General features: G+C 45.5%; 1 protein-coding gene across 5 annotated transcripts in view; it reads left to right on the top strand.

Annotated features, from left to right (window-relative positions):
• STXBP5L (syntaxin binding protein 5L) overlaps positions 1 to 20,152 on the top strand; it is a 1,891,501-nt gene that overhangs the window by 992,984 nt on the left and 878,365 nt on the right. For all 5 annotated transcript variants that reach the window (XM_086935625.1, XM_086935622.1, XM_086935624.1 and 2 more), the window contains exon 11: positions 13,536 to 13,608. In XM_086935625.1, coding sequence (XP_086791751.1) covers positions 13,536 to 13,608 — 73 coding nt within the window. The remainder of the gene's footprint in view (positions 1 to 13,535; positions 13,609 to 20,152) is intronic.

Here is a 20,152-nt window from a genome sequence, read left to right as displayed (position 1 = left end):
CAATCCAATCATGCCGGGAAGGAAATAATTTTATTGACCGGGATTGAATTGGTGGTAGAGGATATGGCAGAATACGTTGGGGAAATTGTTAGGTTTCATACATATTCAATCCTCCAGTGTTCAAACAATGGTCGACATGTTTCAGCCTTGTTGCCCAAGGGGTCGGTGCGGCTTTCTTCAGGACCAGGTGAGTTCAGTGTAGAGAGTGACTAAGGTCTACTCTTTTTTGAAGGTCAAAATTGGACCTTTCATTAGTTAATTTTTAACATTTCAAACAGGTACCCAGAGGCTTGAAGGAGGGGCTCCTCGTTGCTCCGCTCGCGTACTTGCAGCTTGTGCTGTCTCTGCCTCTCGCGGTCCCGGATATGAGGGTCTTTTACCAAGGGTCATTCTAGTAAGAACTGTACCCAGGTTACACAGGACAAGTGATCCCCCCTCCCCCTCTTTTGATTAGCAGTATTTAAAGCCAAGGAACTTGGTGGGATCACTAACTTTCCTTCTCCCCATTTTTGATTGCTACTTCTACTAACATAGCCAAAGCGTTTGATGCGTTGTACTGGCTATACCTCTTGGTGGTTTGGAGGCGATGGGATTCAACCCCGATTTTGGAAGTGGGTGACCTTGCACTATAACGAGCCTACCGCCAGAGTTTGGCTGGGAAGGCTGACTTCCATACGCCTCAGGATCCAAATGGGCACAAGACTGGGATGTCCACTCTCGCCCCTCTTGTTTGCATTAGCTTGGAGCCCATCATAATCAGGAGGGACTTGGGTCACTGGTGATAAGGAGCCGCAAGAGGGAGCATCTGATCTTGCTATATGCTGATGACACGTTGTTTTATTTAGGAGTACCGAAAGGCTCGCTCCTGCTAGAGCATTTTGACATTTTAGCGACATCTCAGCATTGCATATTAAATAGGAAAAAGTCAGTGATATTCCTGTTGGGTCGATGGAAGTCTCAAAACCCCAGCACACTACCCACTGTACCCTAGCGCAGGGAAACTGATCAATTCTTTTACCTAGGAATAATGGGACATGGCCCAGAAGAGAAACAATGTTACATCGACTGAGTCACTGAGGGTTTAGCAAAATCAGTTGCTTTCTGGAATATGCTCCCCCTGTCCCTTATGGGAGGCGTGGCAGTGGAAAAAATGGTGTTTCTGCTGCACTGCCTTTATGCCCTCCAGCACTCCTTGGGTACGCTTCCAAGAACAGTTTTTAAACATCTCCATTCCCTGTTAATAAAATTGGTGTGGGCAGGACGTAGAAGTAGAGTTACCCACGGGATACTTAACTTGTCTTTGGGAGACGAAGGGTTGGCAATGCCCAATATGGAACTCCACTACTTGGCCTCTCAGTTGCAGAATGCGGCACACTGGTTGACTGACTGGGATAATTGGGAAAAGGATTTACTTGTCGATGGAACAAGAGTAAAAACCTTGCCACAGTTGCTGCATGGGGGCGGAAGGGGTGAGGAGGTGGGCCCATATTTAATTCAACATACAGCTAAATTGTGGGAGTGGGCAGTCAAGATGGTGTTGAAGCGTGCCCACTTTGCAAGAGAGTTTGTGTTCTGGGATTGATTTCTGATGTGGATGTTACTTACTGGAGAGAATGGGGGTGTTTGACCCTGGGTGAACTTCACCTGAATGACACCTTTATCTTATCACATTGAGGCAGCACAAAAGACCTTTGGGATGGGGGCAGTTCCTACTGTATGCGAGCATTGAAGACATAGTCCGTGGTATCTGGCCCATTTACCCGGAGTCTCCCGGCTTCTCTGAGTTATTTAAGATGCTCCTGGAAGGTGGGAGGTGTAGGCACATGGCCTCCCACTTATTTACAGCCATGATTACAGATACACCTAAGCTGGTATTTTGATCTAGGCCATCCTGGGAGAAAGAACTACGAGCTCCGATTAATGACACTCGCTGGAAGGAGGTCTGCATGCTGCTTAAACGGGGAACATGTAATGCGTGGTTTAAACTAGTCCATTTCAATTAAATACATCGCACATACATCACCATGGTGTTATTGCATCGCATAGATCCTGCTAGACCGGACAGATGCAGCAGGGTTCAGGCCAGCCGCGCAACCTTTCTCCACCTGGCTTGGTACTGCCCTCTGGTGTACACCTTTTGGGGAAGTGTGGTCCAAAGATTACAACGTAATGAAGGGTTACCTCTCGATCTGGAACCAGCCACATGTCTGTTGGGGACTATGAAGCAGCGCAAGGGTAGAAAAATGCAGTGGAAGTTTATTCAACTGGCCCTTTTGCTTGCAAAAAGACGGATGGGTAATACATGGATGAGCCAGGTGGGTCTCAAGGAATGGGGATGGATTAGGGATGGATTAAGGATGTTAATGGATGGGCGGTGGCGGAGAAAGTCCGGCTTCACTGGTGTAGGACAGATGAACATGCAGAGGAGGACCTGACTATCTGGGGGGAGATCCTGACGGGCTTCGAGGAAAATGAGGAGGGACACACAGCTGATGGCTCGGGATCTGAATGAGGGGGATGTATCAGCGCTCATGGAGAATCATGTGAAGGTTTTGGGTGGGAGGCTTAAACGCTGTAACTACTGAGCGTACTCTCTTAGTGACTATTGGTCCATGTCTTTGGAAGAATTTCTTGATTTTTTTCACAGGGTGAGCAGAATGGCTACTTTGGTTTGACTGAGTAGCAGCTTTACTTTCTTATTCCCTTACCAGATATGGAATGTTACATTGAAATTCTAAGTGACACATTCATTGCGTTGTCTTTTGTACCGACATAGCCACAAAACATGTTGTAATAAGGGCAAACCCTTCGTAGTAAAAATGGCATCTACACTTTTGTCTTCTGTATACTAATTATTCTAGGAAACATTCTAGATTTAGGAAGATTTGAGAAAAGGTATGCTCTTCTCTCCTCCACCACATGCCATTAAACTTTGATCACCAATGGAAAAAATGCCACGCCATTACCTAGACTAGTAAAGACGTCACTAATGATATAAACGGGTGCCCCCCTGCATCATCTGTAAGCAGTAGTGCATTCTTATTGTCGCCGCTACCAAGCCAGCACATCATGAACCTGGGCCAACGTTGAAAAATTAACAAGAGGCAGGGAAAAATAAAAGGGATCAACGAGAACTAGTCCGCATGCCCACACTCAAGTCTTCAATGTGTAGTGCCCATTCTGGGCTGATTGGCTGCTTGGGAAATGTACACTACTGAAGGCAGTCAGTAAACATGATACTTCCAAGACTCGTTACCTCAAGTCAGTGCCAGCCGACAAGGCCCTAAAGCTGTGAAGGAACCTTTTTATTTCGGGATAGTATTGATGTAGGGACTGAGCAGGTGGAGACGATGGCGGGAGCGAGGTATACCGCCATCAATGATGACAGCCAGATCTGCCTTCCTGCAGCCATCTCCCCACCTGCCTTGTCATGCCTCTTCCAGCCGGAGCAGCCACCAGCTGTAGTCCAACATCCAGTTGGAAAGCAAAAACAATGGGCCCGATTCACAGAATGAACTTAAGACTCAATCCTAAACTTACTACTATTTTGGTATTCACAGAATGCACTTACTACTTTTGGCATTCACAGAAGTTAGGATTCTGTCTTAAGTTGGTCTTAAGACAAACTTAAGACAGACTTAAGACAAAATCCTAACTTCTGTGAATACCAAAAGTAGTAAGTTCATTCTGTGAATACCAAAATAGTAGTAAGTTTAGGATTGAGTCTTAAGTTCATTCTATGAATCTGGCCCTCTATACATATCAAGACTTTCACCTGCCCTAAGAGTAGACCTCGGCTTCCAGAAGAATGGGTAGAAGTAGTAACTCTTTGATACGTGTGCTATGAAAGTCAAGATTCGATCATACATGAGGATTGATCAAGGCTCAGACAAGTGCAGGTGAACAAACCCAATTCAGGACAGCACAGCCACTTGGCCTAGAAGTTGGTTGGTTTCCTTGATAAATACCCTATAATGAGGACACGAGCCTTGAGGCACCATCGGAGGAAATGTGCGCTTATTGCTAGCATGTCAAACTCACCTTTGTCCACTCAAAATCAAAGACTGCAGCACCCTGAGAAAAGCGAAAGGGTCATAGAAGTATCACTGTAGACCGCAGCACTAATCCTGATTATTTTAAACACCAATGACAGGTAGTTCCAAATCAATGTATAGCATACTAGCAGCCCGTCCCAACGTTGTCCGGGTATGAATTGCTGCCAGTAGTATATTGTTTTGTAGGATTTCGTTTTGATAGCATTTCTTATCTGTGACAGGCATGTGAAACGCTCCGATTCACAGTGCACTGCTGATGCACTTAAGAGTGCGCATTCAGTAGTGTGTGAACTCTAGTTTCCCTACTTTATTTTTCCTTGCAATATTATATAGCGCGAACTCAACAACATGGCATGATCACAATTTACATTACAGAAGAACACATTCATTTATTGTAGGCACGGGGAGACATAGCGATTTGCCTGGAATCACAGGATGTTGAGCTGATGCAGCGATTCGAACGTAGCTCCCCAGCTCTAAAGTTCGCAATTGTAGAACTTGTGGCGGGAGGTGTGTCTAAAAGTGTATGTCGGTGCTGGCCATCAATGAGAGAGATATATGCATTTTTCAAATTGCTGGAGATGTGGGCCGCCATGCCACCAATGTACTTATCGGGGGAGGGTAAACACCCATTATTCCGCAACTTTCTTTCCGCATACCATCACTCCGCATACTTTCATTGCAAAAGTACCATGACTCCGCAATGCCATTTTATATGCTTTTACCACGCATACATTTACAACGAAATTCGTTGTAAATGCATGAATGGTAAAAGCATGTTTTTTTTAATGTTTGGATAAGGTAAGTATGGGTATAGGGGTATATGTTTTGGGGTACTGAGGTATATGTTTTGGGGTGTTTGAGTATTTTAAGGGTTCAGATATACTTTTGGGTTATGGGGTCAGGGGTAGTTTTAGAGTTTAGGGATAGGTATGGGTTTTGGGGTATAGGGGTATTTTTAGGGTTCAGGGGTAGGTTTGGGTTTTGGGGTACAGGGGTATTTTAAGGGTTCAGGGCTAGGTTTGGGTTTTGGGGTACAGAGGTATTTTTAGGGTTTAGGGCTAGGTTTGAGTTTTGGGGTACAGGGATATTTTAGGGTTCAGGGGTAGGTTTTGGTTTTGGGGTACAGGGTTATTTTTAGGGTTCAGGGCTATGTTTGGGTTTTGGGGTACAGTGGTATCTTTAGGGTTCAGGGCTAGGTTTGGGTTTTGGGATACAGGGGTATTTTTAGGGTTCAGGGGTAGGTTTGGGTTTTCAGGTAAGGGGTATTTATAGGGTTCAGGGGTAGGTTTGGGTTTTCAGGTAAGGGGTATTTATAGGGTTCAGGGCTAGGTTTGGGTTCTGGGGTACAGGGGTATTTTTAGGGTTTAGGGATAGGTTTGGGTTTTGGGGTACAGGGTATATTTATAGGGTTAAGATGGGTTCGAGTTTAAGGGTGTTGGGGTATTTTAAGGAGTAAGGGCGGGTTATGATTATGGGGTGCAGGGGTATTTAAAGGGAGCAGGATTAGTACACGATATGAGATATGGCATGAAAGGCGGAACATACCACACACCCCAAGCGTTTGTCACACCCCCAGCACACGCCCACAGCACAACGCAGACAAGCCCACAAGGGACTACTTTGCTGGCACGGTTCTTTTACCTTTTAAATGTATATGGTGGGCATCTGCATAGCCTATGTCCTTCTGCTGCAGCTGCCCTTTCCAACTCTGTATTGGGTGTTGTGATTGGTGCTGTGGTTCCTGAGATTACCCGCCTCAAAGTTCAAGTTCAAGTTCCAAAATTTGTATAGCGCAGTACTCACCCAGAGGGTCTCAAGGCGCTTGGGGGAGGGAGGTGTTTTTACTTATCGAATATCCAAGTTTTTAGTTGCTTTCTAAAGGAGAGGTGGTTCTGTGTAAGGCGGAGGTGGGTGGGGAGAGAATTCCAGGTTTTGGCCGCTAAGTAGGAGAAGGATCTTCCCCCCCTGGTGGATCTGTGGATGCGCGGAATTGCGGCGAGGGCTTGATTGGACGATCGTAGTTGTCGGGAGGGGGTGTAGAAGGATAGACGCGTGTTGAGGCATTCGGGTCCTAGGTCGTAGAGGGCTTTGTGTGCGTGGGTGAGGAGACGGAACGTTATTCTCTTGTTGACAGGGAGCCAATGGAGGTCTTTCAGGTGGCCGGAAATGTGAGCTTGCCGAGGGATGTCCAATATGAGTCTGGCTGAGGCGTTTTGGATGCGTTGGAGTTTTTTCTGTAGTTTGGCTGTGGTTCCGGCGTAGAGGGTGTTTCCGTAATCCAGTCGGCTTGTGACCAGTGCGTGGGTGACTGTCTTTCTAGTTTCGGTGGGGATCCAACGGAAGATTTTTTTGAGCATTCGTAGAATGTTGAAGCAAGATGATGAGACGGCGTTGACTTGTCTGGTCTTCGAGAGGGAGGAGTCCAGATGAAGCCCAGGTTACGTGCATGGTCCGTAGGTATGGGTGCTGTTCCGAGGGCCGGAGGTCACCATGAGTCGTCCCAGGCAGAGGGGGATGGCCCTAGGATGAGGACTTCTGTTTTGTCCGAGTTTAGTTTTAAATGGCTGTTCTTCATCCACTCAGCTACTTCTTTCATTCCTTCGTATAAGTTGGTTTTGGCGGTGTTTGGGTCTTTGGTGAGGGAGAGGATCAGCTGGGTGTCGTCTGCGTAGGAGATAATGTTGAGGTTGTGTTGGCGTGCGATGGAAGCGAGGGGACTCATGTATACGTTGAAGAGGGTGGGACTGAGTGATGATCCTTGTGGTACGCCGCAGATGACTTCGGTGGCCTCTGATTTGAAAGGGGGGGGCGGACTCTCTGTGTTCTTCCGGTGAGGAACAAGATGATCCAGTCCAAAGGTTTGGGCTCTCTATTATATTAGTATGGATCATATGAAAACATCAATGAACCATGCTGAGCTAACAAAAAGCTACAAACCAGGAACTTAATGATATGCTGCTGTAGTTCCTCTTAGATTTAGAAAACAAGGTACAGTCTTGTTGATTTACAACTGTTTCCTGACAGCAGAATGCAAAACGAGGAATTGAAATCATTAAGATAGCCGGCATGCTTTGTCAAAGGGCAGCAGTCTGCACTGCCTCTATGGATGAATGAATGAATGAATGAAATGGAATGGGATGGTGTTATAAAGCACAAACAATTGCCCCAAAACTGCATCCAAGCACTAACTGACAATCAAGGTAAAATGTCTTTTGAACAGATTTAAGAGGCGGAGAATGACCAACTTCAAACGCTTCCTGAAACGCTTCTCATTGTTAGTAGCTGAGAGAGCAAGACCCTTCTTATTCCAAGCTGTTGCTGCTAGGAAGGGGAAGGATCCATCACCGCTCTTGTCAGAATGAGTTTCAGGATTTCAAAGAGCATGCCCTCACTTGATCTCAACTCTCTAATTGGAGAGTCCTGTTGAAGCCTTTCCCTAAGATCCTTGGCACCGGTGTCCTGAGCTAGACGAGCATCCTAAGCTGAAGGCGCTTCCGCTCCGGTAGCTAAAGAAGGTGTTTGAGATGCTGGGAGACAGATGGACGGTGAGGGACCCTCCGCACCAGTAGGGCTGAAGCATTGCGAGACACCGGCAGATCTCTGGCTTTAGGAAGGCCTTCGTAAAGACTATTAGCATTGTCGATTCTAGCAGTAATGAATGCATGCACATCTATACTCCAGGTCTCAAGGGAGAGAGAATCTCAACATTCCTTCAGTGTACACAGTACACTAATTGTAATTCCTAATTGTAAAGCAATAGAATAAATTACCTCAGCGAGGTTGAGGAGGAAGGTGGGAAAGCAGGGTCTTGGGGTAGACTACACTACACATCAGAAGGGCAGGTCATCACGGCCTGTTACAAATCATAATATTTACTGCATACCTTATCAAAATGTATGTCTATTAGACAAATACAACAAACTGGGGAGACTACAAATGTGCCCAGGTTTATTCATAATTTACTCTTAACAGGTCCTAACAAGGTGCAAGTGAGATATTTAATGGGGTGATCAGTAAGATATCAATTCCTGCAGTCTCTTTCAAATAGGGCAGGTGTGCAATCAACAACTCGAAGTTAACCCGTCTTGGAGATGTCTCATCCAGGGTCTCCTCAAACCATTAGTGAATGGTTTTTCACAAATGCCTTTTGAAATGTGAGATTGAGGGTTATTTACAGTTTCGCAAATGCATGGCGTCCACCAAAACTTGGAAGAAGAACAATCTGTCCCATTTATAGTGTTTTCCTACATATATGCCCACCAATTTGTGGTATTTGCTCCACATCTTCCAATTTTGTGTGGGCCTTCTGCTTCTGCCAACCTCAAATACCCTTCAGTGTCTTGGCTTTCCTTAACTAGTCGCTGTGATATCCAGCAGACTAGAGTGAGACAGAAGAACCACAAAGGTACAACCTTGAATGTAGCACCATGCTGCTCAAAACCTGCAATTAGTCTAGTCCGATTGAGTGAGAGGCATGGGCAAGTGTTGTGATGGAACTTTGCCATAGGTGGCCGGCCAAGAAGATTCTATCGAGGACTCAGTGAAAATGTATCACTGGAAAGATTTGGAAACTTTTGTGAAGATCCATCATAAAATGTTGACAGTGGCATAGTGGTAAAGGCAAGAAACAACTTTCCCACTGCAACTGTGAGTATTACCCTGCCAAGTGGTGCCACCTCAGTCCTGGACCACTGGACGTGGGCTTGTAGGTAGTATGCTAGCCCATCTGTGGACCAGCAGCGGTCCATGCAGGTAACAGTGGTGTGGTCGTGTGAGGGGGGACTTCGAGGGACGATGCAGAGGGAAAATTAATTATTTATTTAATTTTTCTTTGGCATCGTCCCATGAAATCCTCCCTACTCCCAGCCACACCGCCCCACCGCTCTTACCTGCATGGATTGCGGCTGCTGTGGACCCAGCAGAACTTGCACATCTCCTCTGCTGCATGGCGCAACCCTGAGCAGAACCGGTGCATAACCTCGGCTGCATGGACATTCCCGAAGCAAGGACTGCATCACTTACAACAGCCTGCTGGAAACGCCGCTGCGTGATGCATCTCCCTGCCAGGACTCCCCATCACCTACAGCAGCCCTCTGGAACCACCACTGCAGGATGCATCTCCACGCAAGGACACAGCACTGCCAAATTCTTCTCCCCAGAACCTCTGCTGTGCGACGCATCCCCTTGTCTGGACCTTGCATTGCCTCTGTTGCATGATGCATCCTCTACGCGGGACTCCCCATCTCTTTGCAATCAGGATTGAGATATTGTCTTCAGTGGAGCTAAGTGGGTCCTGTTAGCCGGCCCGTTCGCCATTACAGTTGGCTTGAGCTTGTGACTTTGTCCATGTCTCGCATGATAAGATTTCCACAGTTGGCACTTTGTGCTTTTTTGCACAATATGTACTGAAATCTTTAAAAGTGCATATGTCCGGTTCTACTGATTGTATGTTTGTCGTTTTGATTTTGTTTTATTTATGAAACTTATCCTACTTTTCTAATATGTTGTGGGATTTTTTGTTTTAAGTTGTGTTTTCATCTTATTGCTTTTTGAAGTGCTGCATAAATACTTCACACATTGCCTCTAAGTCACGTCTGACTGTTAAGTGTCAAGCTACCAGAGGGTTGAGCACAGGTTTATTTGTGTGTTGCTATTGACGTCACCCTGAGAAGGATTGTGGTTACTGCATGAGTAGTGTTTCCCTCCCTCCGCACCAGTAACCCAATTTCTTACAACCCATATGTGTCAAAATGTATACACTACATCTTTGTGACTGATCCAGTCAGGATTTATTGTTCTACAAGTCAGTGCAGGCACTTCAAGGAATACTTGAGCCTATAGTATCCTAGTTTGGAAAATCATTGGTAAGTCCTGAACATTTATAGTCTGGTACCTATCATTCTACAAACATTAACTAAATCTGGTGCTATTACCAACATTGGGCAAACAGAAGCTTGTACACCACGGGCAAGGGCCAATGCAGTGGCAGACTTTGTGCGCCTTATTACAGAAACATCACAAGACTTGGGTATGGAACCTCTATGTGAGTGTACAAAGTGTAAAAAAGAAAGGAAAACTATGGAGACCACACTCCGTAACCAGGATGAGCCTTGTGGAAGGATAAACAAATTACAAGCTCCACGTATAGTCGGAAGAGGCATCGGACCTCACGATAACCCCAAAGCTAGAGCTATAGATTTAGTTCCAAAATGGTAAAAAGAAAAAACATAACGTTGTTGACTTACGCGACCTCCAGCAGGCAGAGAAACCTCTAGTGAGTCGACGGATCTTGGGAGCAAACAGAAACCCACCATAGAAGTAAAAGGTACCTGTAAGACACCAAGGTGGTAGTGGCGGCAGTGGTAAAAACACAAAGGGCCGTATTCACAATGGTAAACTTAGACTTTTGTGTAAGTTTATGATTGTTTGCTAATAAAAAAGGGATTTACAAGTAGGCCCAGAGGGAGGAGGTAAGTGGGGGCACTGTGGGATAATTTTGGACATCAAGCGAGCACCCTCCTGAAGACACAGCTTATAATTAAAGCCAAACAAATAGACACTATGCTTACCAAGGACTATGTAGGTACAAGCTTGAATTGGACATTAAAATGACATTCTCACTCAGCAAAGACTACAACTGTATTCAAGAAGCCGACTGATGCTGTTCTGAGATTTAAACATAAGCATCATTTGCAGCCTTACATGGAGTGGAATTATGGGGCTATACTAAGACCAAAGGTCTACAAATAAATGAGAATAGATTGCTGAGTTCATTATTGGAGCTCGGTCCGGGATCCCCTTTAGCACCACACTGAATGGAGGCGGGCATTAGAGCCGCCGTTTCTGATATCAGTGCGATATGTCTTGCGGGGCGCCATCCTTTAAGACTATGTTGGAGGCCTTCTCCTCCAGTGTATGAGGGGGAAGGTGCTATTAGTTGGGCAGAAAATGGTAGGGAAATTCGCATGATCTTGGGATTTGGACACTTTGGAATTACCCTAGCACTATTTGGCCCAACTCATCCATAATTAGAGTATTAGTCCAGAAAGTCAAGAAATATCTCTGCTATTCATAGGGCCTCTTTGTTGACATTTAATTATTTAATACACAAACTACTATTGGTTTTGAGCGACTTTGAACTCTCTCAACCAAAGTTATCTGGCAAAAGGGAACAGTATAGCCATGAATAATGATTTGTGAAACTGAAGATTTGGGGGATGCGAGACAACGTTGCTGTATATGCTTTTTCGAAAAAAGAGCATGGTTGTGTCCATAAAAGGCATATTCCATTATTTAAACTTTTGTCTATTACTCTACACTTTAGACAGGTTCAGCAGAGCTGTGAACATTATTTTTAGAAAGTGCACTTTGTTGCCAGGATATTATTGGATAGAGGTTTTTGAGTGATATCAGCATTTTCATGAAACCTTTATTGATTTATGTACGGTACTTTAGCTTTACGAAAAGCTTTAGCTGAGGGCATTTTCCATTTGTTACTAGGACTAGCATAATTTAATTCTCCGTTGTATATTAAAGTTTTTTCTTATTTTTCATGTATATTGTTGTTATGGCTGTTGCCAAAATTAATAAAGGTTGTCACGAAGACAGTTCACCAGTGAAGGAACCTAATCCCAGCCCGGTAAAGCCTTTTCAGCCCCGGAGAGCGGTGTGTACATGCCTAGAAGATCGAATAGTCGATGGCACAGTCAAAGAAGTGACAACATTTAGCGATTGCCCCAGTGCTCAAATGATCAGCTCATGCGCTGGCCTTGAGTGCAATCTACCGCTGCCAACCCAAAGCACCTCTTTGGGAAATATTTTCTATTATGTACTGCAGTGTTATGGATATACATCTTGCTGTTCTATTAATTATGTAAAACCGGTATCGCTAAGTCTCCTTGATTTGAGCGAATGCAACACAATGTCACGAGATACATTCTTGCTAATTTCCCATAGAACCTCTTACATCCAACTCCAAACCTGGCTGACAGCTGCTGTTGCTTTGGAGTGGGCCCCAGCTATTGCAGTTCATGCTAAATTCCTGACCTACTTCTAGATTACAGACTCCGCTCTATAAGAATGACAATAAATGCTCACTCTCATCAAAAGGAGAGTGAACCACCAACATTTGACAGGATCTCCAAGGGAATTGAATCGAAGACCATCAACCACGTCTTCACAGTCAATGTTGAATGTCATCAACCTGGGTGTGATATGGTGGAATAAAATATAATCGGGTGTAATCAATTGAGTGTCCTGTTTTCCAGATGACAATGCCCTCCATCAGGATGGAGACCGTCTGCGTAATGACAGTGTCAAGATGTGAGAAGAGGATCGTAAAATGATCTCCTGTCCCTGAAGAGGAGATTTCAATAAAAGTTAGGGACAGGGTTACAATTGTAGGTGTACCCCTGTCTCTCTCCCCTCCCAGATGAGAGAAACAGTGGCACTAAGCTGGACGGCCTTGCACAAAATCATGACAGACCAATCCTTGTCCTCCTGAATGACATGGGGTACACCTACAATACCTGTCCCTACCTTTTATTAAACTCTCCTGTACATTCTGGCTACTTCCTCCATGCTGCCTTTGGAAAAGTACTTGTCATGTGTAAACCCTCCAGATGCTGGGCTCCAGCTGAAATTCCCTTGTGTTCTGTCTGCATCTCCTCCCTTATCTTCCTACATTCCACTCCACACCTATAATCCCAATTTAGCATTGGGCTCTGCTTCTTTGTAAATCTTGCTTGTAAATCCCGGAATATAGATACTTTCATGCAAACATCTGTAACTGTGTGTGCCATTAGAGGATCACATCTAGTTTTCACTCTTTTTATAAAGTTAAAGTTAAGAGTTTTATAGAGCGCTTGTAGACCAAACGGTTTCTTGGCGCTGAGGACGGAGGTACCAGGGAAATGCTGTCACTCTCTCCAAATTAGCCTTCACTCTGCCATTTGCTGCCATTCAATCAAGCTACATGTATCAAAGCAGAGCGCATGCTTACTGGGTACCTAATCAGGAGTTTCATTTGGTTCTTCAAAGGATATTAAAGTGAAAGGACGTCTCAGTTTCCCATGATGCTCCTGAGAGCTCCAGCTTCCTGCTCAGGGAAGGGCTGGATAAAAGGGATCGACTCTGTTGGGCCAGTCTATCAACGAGTAATTTGGAAAAGTTACTGTTAGTAATTCATGGAATACGTATCTTGAGCCTAGAAGGAATATGTGTAGAAGTTAATAGTTCATCTGTGCAGACTACATTGTGTAGTCTTTTCTCCCTGTTTAGTTTTTTTTGCTGATTTTATGACACGTTATATTTCTAAAGATATTTCAGGTTACCTTGGGTTGTTCTGTGCAGCTTCATCATAAATCTAGATTCTAGTAAAGACAGTGAGGCAAGTGACTCTACAACTTGGTCTCATAATTGCAATATCTAATGAGAGAAGCCTGCATCCTGAACACGTTTGTTTCTTGTCCTCTGCAGAGTTCCAGGAACCCTACGCCGTGGCGGTGCTGCTGGAAAAAGATCTGATTGTAGTTGATCTGACACAGAGCAAGTAAGTAACTCTGGGCTGCCTGGCGCCACTCAAACACTGGCTGCATGTCTGCCTCTGAGGGGGGATAATAGTATTTGTAGCTTCTCAAAAGCATTATCAATCCTGGACATTGGAAGGCATAAACTGAACACTCAAAAGGCCACACCTTAGTAGAAATGCTACTATTATGTTTCACTTTTTCCAGTGTTGATGTAAACAATTAGTGAAATGCGCATAGGTGAAAGGATACGGGATGTTCCCCCTTTAAAGTTCCTCGTCCCCATTCATGCCTGATTTGTGGATGGGAGACCACAGGCTTCCACAACGATGTGGTCAACACAAGCACACCATGTGTATATGGAGGACCGTGCCAGTTACTAGTAATCTTATGTACTCTGGGGCAGATTTACAAGCTCCTTGTGCCACTTTTGCGTCACTTTTCCCATGTTAAAAGTGACGCAAAAGTGGCGCAAAGGTCTTGTAAATCTTCCCCTCTCAATGTATGTTCTTGTTCCAGTATTTACTGTTTGAGGTGTATCACCTTCATAGAGCTGATGAGTAACCTAGATAACAAGTATTGGCAAAGCCAATAGGCTTCACCAATGCGAGATCTATTGGCTTTGTCAATGCCAATGTATTTTAGACGTGTTGCACAGAAGCATGGGCTGCTGTGCAACGTGGCTTAAAGTAAATACAATAAATATAATAAAGAGCTGTGACAGAGCCAGATCTGGCTGCGTCATATCGCACTTATTTTCTTTACTTTCAGCCAGGGAGCAATGAAAAGAAAGGACAGCACGAGGAGGGGGTTGAGGTTAACACCATTTGGGCCTCATGTACAAGAACTGACGCATCTCTGCCACAATGCAGCAATGCGCCAGAAATACTTGTGCAGCGTTAACTCATTTTTTAATGCCAAGGATGCACCGTATTTATGAACAAGCAGGAGTCAAACAAACAGACACATTGGTGATCTACAGATGGATCCCGACAGATACAAGAAAGACAGTCATCCAGGCCCTCGTCAGCAGCAGACTCGACTACAGAAACGGCCTCTACGCGGGAGCCCTGACCAAGCTCATCAAACAACTACAACGCATCCAAAACGCCTCGGCACGACTGATCCTCAACGTACCACGCCACGGCCACATCACCCCCCACCTGAGAAACCTGCACTGGCGCCCCGTCGACAAGAGGATATCCTTCAAGCTCCTCACCTACGCACACAAGACACTCCACCAGACTGGCCCAGCCTACCTCACCAGACGGCTCTCCTTCTATATCCCCAACCACCAGCTACGCTCCACCGACCTCTCACTCGCCACCGTCCCACGCATCCGAAGAACAACCACCGGTGGGAGATCATTCTCCCACCTCGCCCCCAAGTCATGGAACACCCTCCCACTGAGCCTACGACAGACCCAAGACCTGCTGACCTTCAGGAGGATACCCAAGAGCTGGCTGTTCGATCAGTAGCGCCCCCCGCCTGCCCCCTCCCTTAGCGCCTTGAGACCCTTGCGGGTATGTAGTGCACTTTACAAATGATTGATTGATTGATTGATTGATGGGGTGGGAAGCCAATGCAGGAGTTTTAGACCCTTCCTGGCAGATTGTTTTCTGGGAATGTTCAGAATGAGTCTTGCCAGAGTGTTCTGCAGTACCTGAAGGTTTTGCTGCAAGCTCTAATTAGCAGCCAGGTACAGAGCATTACAGTTATCAAGCCAGGACATTACCAGGGCCAGTGCTACCTGGATCCTAGCTGATCGTTGGATAAAAGGGAAGATTTTTTTCAACATCCTTGTGAGCCAGAAGCATGTAGAAATGGTACAATTCACTTGGGTATTGAAACTAAGTTCGATATCCATCGGGACTCCAAGGTTCTTAGCCTGTTCACTCGGGCAGGACAGCATTCCAATGATTGAGGCCAGCAGCTACTATTCCACTTGGATACCCCTGATCCAAATATCATCACTTCGGTTTTCTCCCCAGAAGTTAGCAGACATTCAGTCGGTCACTCTGGTCATACATCTAAGGACGTTTTCCGACAATGAGCCCAGCCTCTTAGGGATGGTAACCATAATCTGTGTATAATCTGAATATGACACCCCCTCCAATCCAAAGGAGTGGACTACTGTTGCAAGGGGTGCCACATACAGATTGAAAAGAGTAGGGCTCAGAGAAGACCCCTGCGGGACTCCACAAGGTAGAACTTAGCAGTCCGAGGGAAAGGATTTTAAATTCACCCTTTGAGATCTCTGTGTCAGAAATTAGGACTAGAGGGCAAGCGCTTGTTGTGAGATGCCAAGACTCCGGAATCTGTCCAGCAGCAGATTAGGAGAAATGGTATTGAATGCTGCTGACAGATCCAAGAGGATTAGCACTACCCCCTGTCCTTCATCCTCCTTTGCACCTGTTGTAGTCCATGGCTGATATTAAAGCAGTTTCGGTACCATGATGCCCCTGAATCCAAACTGCGAATCATTAAGCCATGATTGATGTTCTGCAGTTTCCATGAGCTGCTTATTAAGATGCAGCTCCAGGATTCTTGCTGGAGCAGGGAGCAAGGAAATGGGACAATAGTTTTTACAGTTCCTAGGATCAATTTTAGGTTTTTTCAAAAGAGGTCTGATAATGGCCTGTTTCCAAGTATGAGGATAGATTCCGGACCGAATAATATTATTCATTAATTTACAGAAGGGTTCTACTATGGTGTCAGCAGCCATATGTAAGATTGTGGGTAGACATGCCTCCATCGGACAGCCTAAGTGCTTTCTCATAAGATATTGTACAAGAAGAGGTGGTGTGAGGTCAGAGAATTTTGAAAGGCCTCTATGCGCACTACCAGGCCTCGGAGGTGATCTTTGATAGGACTGCTGACTGTTGAAATTATGGTGAGCGTTTCAGGGTGGGACTCGCAGCTGGTATATAGGTCCGTGATTGGGAGGATGAGAGCTGTTGTATCAGCCTAATCAGCTCTTTAGTGGATGTTGAGTTATCAATTATGCGGTACAAAAGGGGGTGGTGATGGACGGAGCATCTGAACCAATCAAACACACACACCCAGTCAACAGATCTGGGTTTAATCCACCACCGTTCTTTAGCCCACTCTGCCACCCCAGTTCAGACATGGCCATATGCAAATGAGTCTGACCCTGTGCCTCATGGGAACAGTCCAGCCCGAACTGCCAAGCCATGCCTTCCCTGGGCCGGAAACAAGCTTCTTTGGACCGGTTTCTGGCAATACAGCCGTCTTCAGCCAGGCTTGCTTGAATCCAGTGGCAAAGTGAGCAAGGGACTCACGTCTGAGCATACCCTGCCAACTTATGGCGAATAAAGCGGTACAAAAGGGGGTGGTGATGGACGGAGCATCTGAACCAATCAAACACTCACACCCAGTCAACAGATCTAAGTCATCAATTATGTGCATACAGTACATGGATTTTTCTTTTACTAGTGCCCATTTATATTTCTTAACACTAGGTTTATATAATGTTCTGTCCTGTTCCTCTAAGGTTTGTCTTCAAACTCGCTCAGCGTGACAACACCTTGTTTTAAATGTTTGAGTTTGTTGTTGTACCACGAGCTGAGGGACGGCATTTTTTATCGGCATTTAATTTAAAAGGTGCCACTATGTTAGCTGCAGATTTTAATCTTGTGGCAAAATCCTCAGCCCAAATATTAGGGTCCTCTTGAATACTGCAGGGAATATTTTCTAAGGTGTTGATCAGTGTGGCGGCTGAGATACCTTTCCAGTTTCCAAATTTACTAGGACAGTGAGGGGGTCTCTGTTCCCCGCTCAATGCTGGAGGGAGGAAGTTGAACCATACTGCACTATGGGTTGACCAACAGATAGGTATTGTACGTTGGAAGGCAATTCGTTAATCATTGGAAAAGATGCCATCCAATGTTTGTCCAGTCTTGTGAGTCGGGGCTGTTACTAGTTGGGCAAAGCCCATACTATCAAGCATCCCTATGAGAGTATTAGAGTCTAAGTTGTCTCTCTCTTCTAAATAAAAGTTAAAGTCCCCTAGAACTGTTTGCGAGTTATCTACTATGACTGACTCTAGAAGTTGCTTGATCACTTGTAAAAAAAGGGGTCCTAGGTCCTTTTAGGCCTAAAAAACAGTAAACCTCGAAACGTACAGGTGACGGAAAGAATGAGTTGCCTTAGACGTGTGTGTATTCTGGTCTGGCTCAATAATACATTTATACTGGGATTTAAAAACAATAGCTATCCCCCCTCCTAAGCGACCCACCCTGTATACCTATTGGATAGAGTAATTATCCGCGATAACGTTGATTAGATCGGGTCCTGAGGCAGCATTTGCCCAAGTTTGAGTTATGAAGACCCAGTCAGGTTCCAGGTCCTCAATGAGTGTCGCAAACTCAATTCTATGCTAGATGAGGAAGCGTGCATTGATCTGTAACCCCTTAGTATTATCTGGGGTGGTAACCAATGGAGTTAACCATTTTCCCTTCCTATGGGCAGCCATAGAGTTTGCTTGGCAGGGGATGGAGTAGCCGCATACCATGCAGGCTTGACTTGGGTGATCCTTCTCACTCTCTGAAGGAAACATGGCACATGCTCATTTATTTTGGCTTATACCATTTCTGATTTCTAACAACATCTTTGCAGCGTATGTGATGGGTTTTGGACTAATCATGTCACAACGGTCAGCATGCCTGGCGCCGGGCGCAGTCTGGACTCGGTGGGCGCAGACGGGCTTGCTTTGGTGCGCCAGCGGTGCGCCCCCTGCACGGGTCAGCTGCGAGTCCGAATGCACATTTAGTAGCTGTACTAGCAGAAACACTACACCGCAAACTGACCCCAAGGTCCTCCCAACTGGGCGACCCGAAGTGTACTGATTCCACCCAATGGTGTCTGCCTCCCTCCGCAACAAACAAGCAAAACCACTCGCGGCAAACCAAGGAGGCAGACTTATAATCCCCCCACAGAATCGGTAAGAGCAAATAAACAGATATGCAAAGATTAAAAACGGTTAAAAAGCTTTAGCAAATAAAAAACTACCAGAGCGAATCTATACACCTTTTTTCAGGAGCCCCGCGGTATAATGCGGCGCGCTCTCCAAGCACGTCCACGTCAGCTTGCACGTTCAGTAGTGGTACTAGCAGAAACACTACACCGCAAACTGACCCCAAGGTGCTCCCGGCTGGGCGACCCTAAGTGTACTGATTCCACCCAATGGTGTCTGCCTCCCTCCGCAACAACGAGCAAAACCACTCGCAGCAGAACAAGGAGGCGGACTGATAATCCCCCCACAGAATCGGTAAGAGCAAATAAACAGATAAGCAAAGATTAAAAACGGTTAAAACGCTTTAGCGAATAAAAAATACCCGAGCGAGTCAAAGCACCTTTTTTTAGGAGCCCCGCGGTATAATGCGGCGCGATCTCTTCTAGCATGGAAAGAACCTTCAAAAAAAAGGATTGGCATGTGGAATGCTGAAAACTTTGAAATGGACAGAAATGCACATTATCAGGGAAGAGAGAATGATGTGAGACCAGAAGCAGTCAACTGACTGTGAAAGCAGGGAGTCTAGGAGAGAAGGAGAGTTGGGAAGGGGTGAGAAGAGAGGGTGAGCAGAGGGAAGAGAGTGGAAAGGAAATTCAAGAGGGGAATGGGAGGAGATATGAGAGATGCTGGGAGCCAATAAAAAGAAAGAGTGAGAGGGGCAGTGAATGGGAACATCAGGGACATTGCAAGGGGGAACAGCGAAGATGAGAAAATGGAGAGAGTGAATTGGAAGATTGAAACCAAAGGAATAGAGCGCAAAGGATTAGATGGGGCCTGGGAGGGGACATGAAGGAAAGAGAGATCAAAGAGAGGGATGGGAAAGAAGAAAATGGTATGGGAGCACAGTCAGACTCACCATTTTATGACGCCTGCATCAACAAACCGTGAAGCAAGAGAAACAGCAGCACTTTACGATTGAAGCCTTGCCGTCGGCTGACATGTTGTACAGATTGCCCACAGGGCAAGTATGTTTTGCTTGGGGATTTTAGTGACCATAGAGTGTAAGAAGTACATCTGGCGTAGGGGGAAGCTATGCTGTACGGATCATTGGAGATGTTGAAGATGACGAGTCAAAACAAAGAGTGCTACATCACCATAGGAGTCAACTGTCAGTCTTCTTGAATACCTGTCCCTATTGTAGAGTATTTTATTAAATTTCCATACGATTCATGTTCAATGTAGTAGAGAGCAAATGTGGAATTACGGCCAGAGATGTCTACTGGGAACTATGGAAGCCGACTCAAATCCTGTGTGAACTCAACAGCATGTGATTCTGGGCAGCTCAGTCTTACTTCACCTGAAAAAACAAGCTGCTGCACCTGAAAAAGAGGTTGGGGGGAGAAGGGGACAAGCAGGGATGCTGGCATGCTTGCTCATAAGAAAGTAGTTCCTTCAAAGCGGTTGAACACAAGTAGTTGGGCCATGGGACCCCGATAGGAGAAACACATGACAAACAACAGGAAATAGTATGCTACAACCAATAGAAACGGAGCAACAGTAAGTGGTAAGCACACAAACAAATGAAAACTAAG

The sequence above is a fragment of the Lissotriton vulgaris genome, chromosome 8, assembly GCF_964263255.1.
Source record: "Lissotriton vulgaris chromosome 8, aLisVul1.2, whole genome shotgun sequence".
NCBI classification, from domain to species: domain Eukaryota; kingdom Metazoa; phylum Chordata; class Amphibia; order Caudata; family Salamandridae; genus Lissotriton; species Lissotriton vulgaris.
This window is presented reverse-complemented; position numbering and strand designations above follow the sequence as displayed.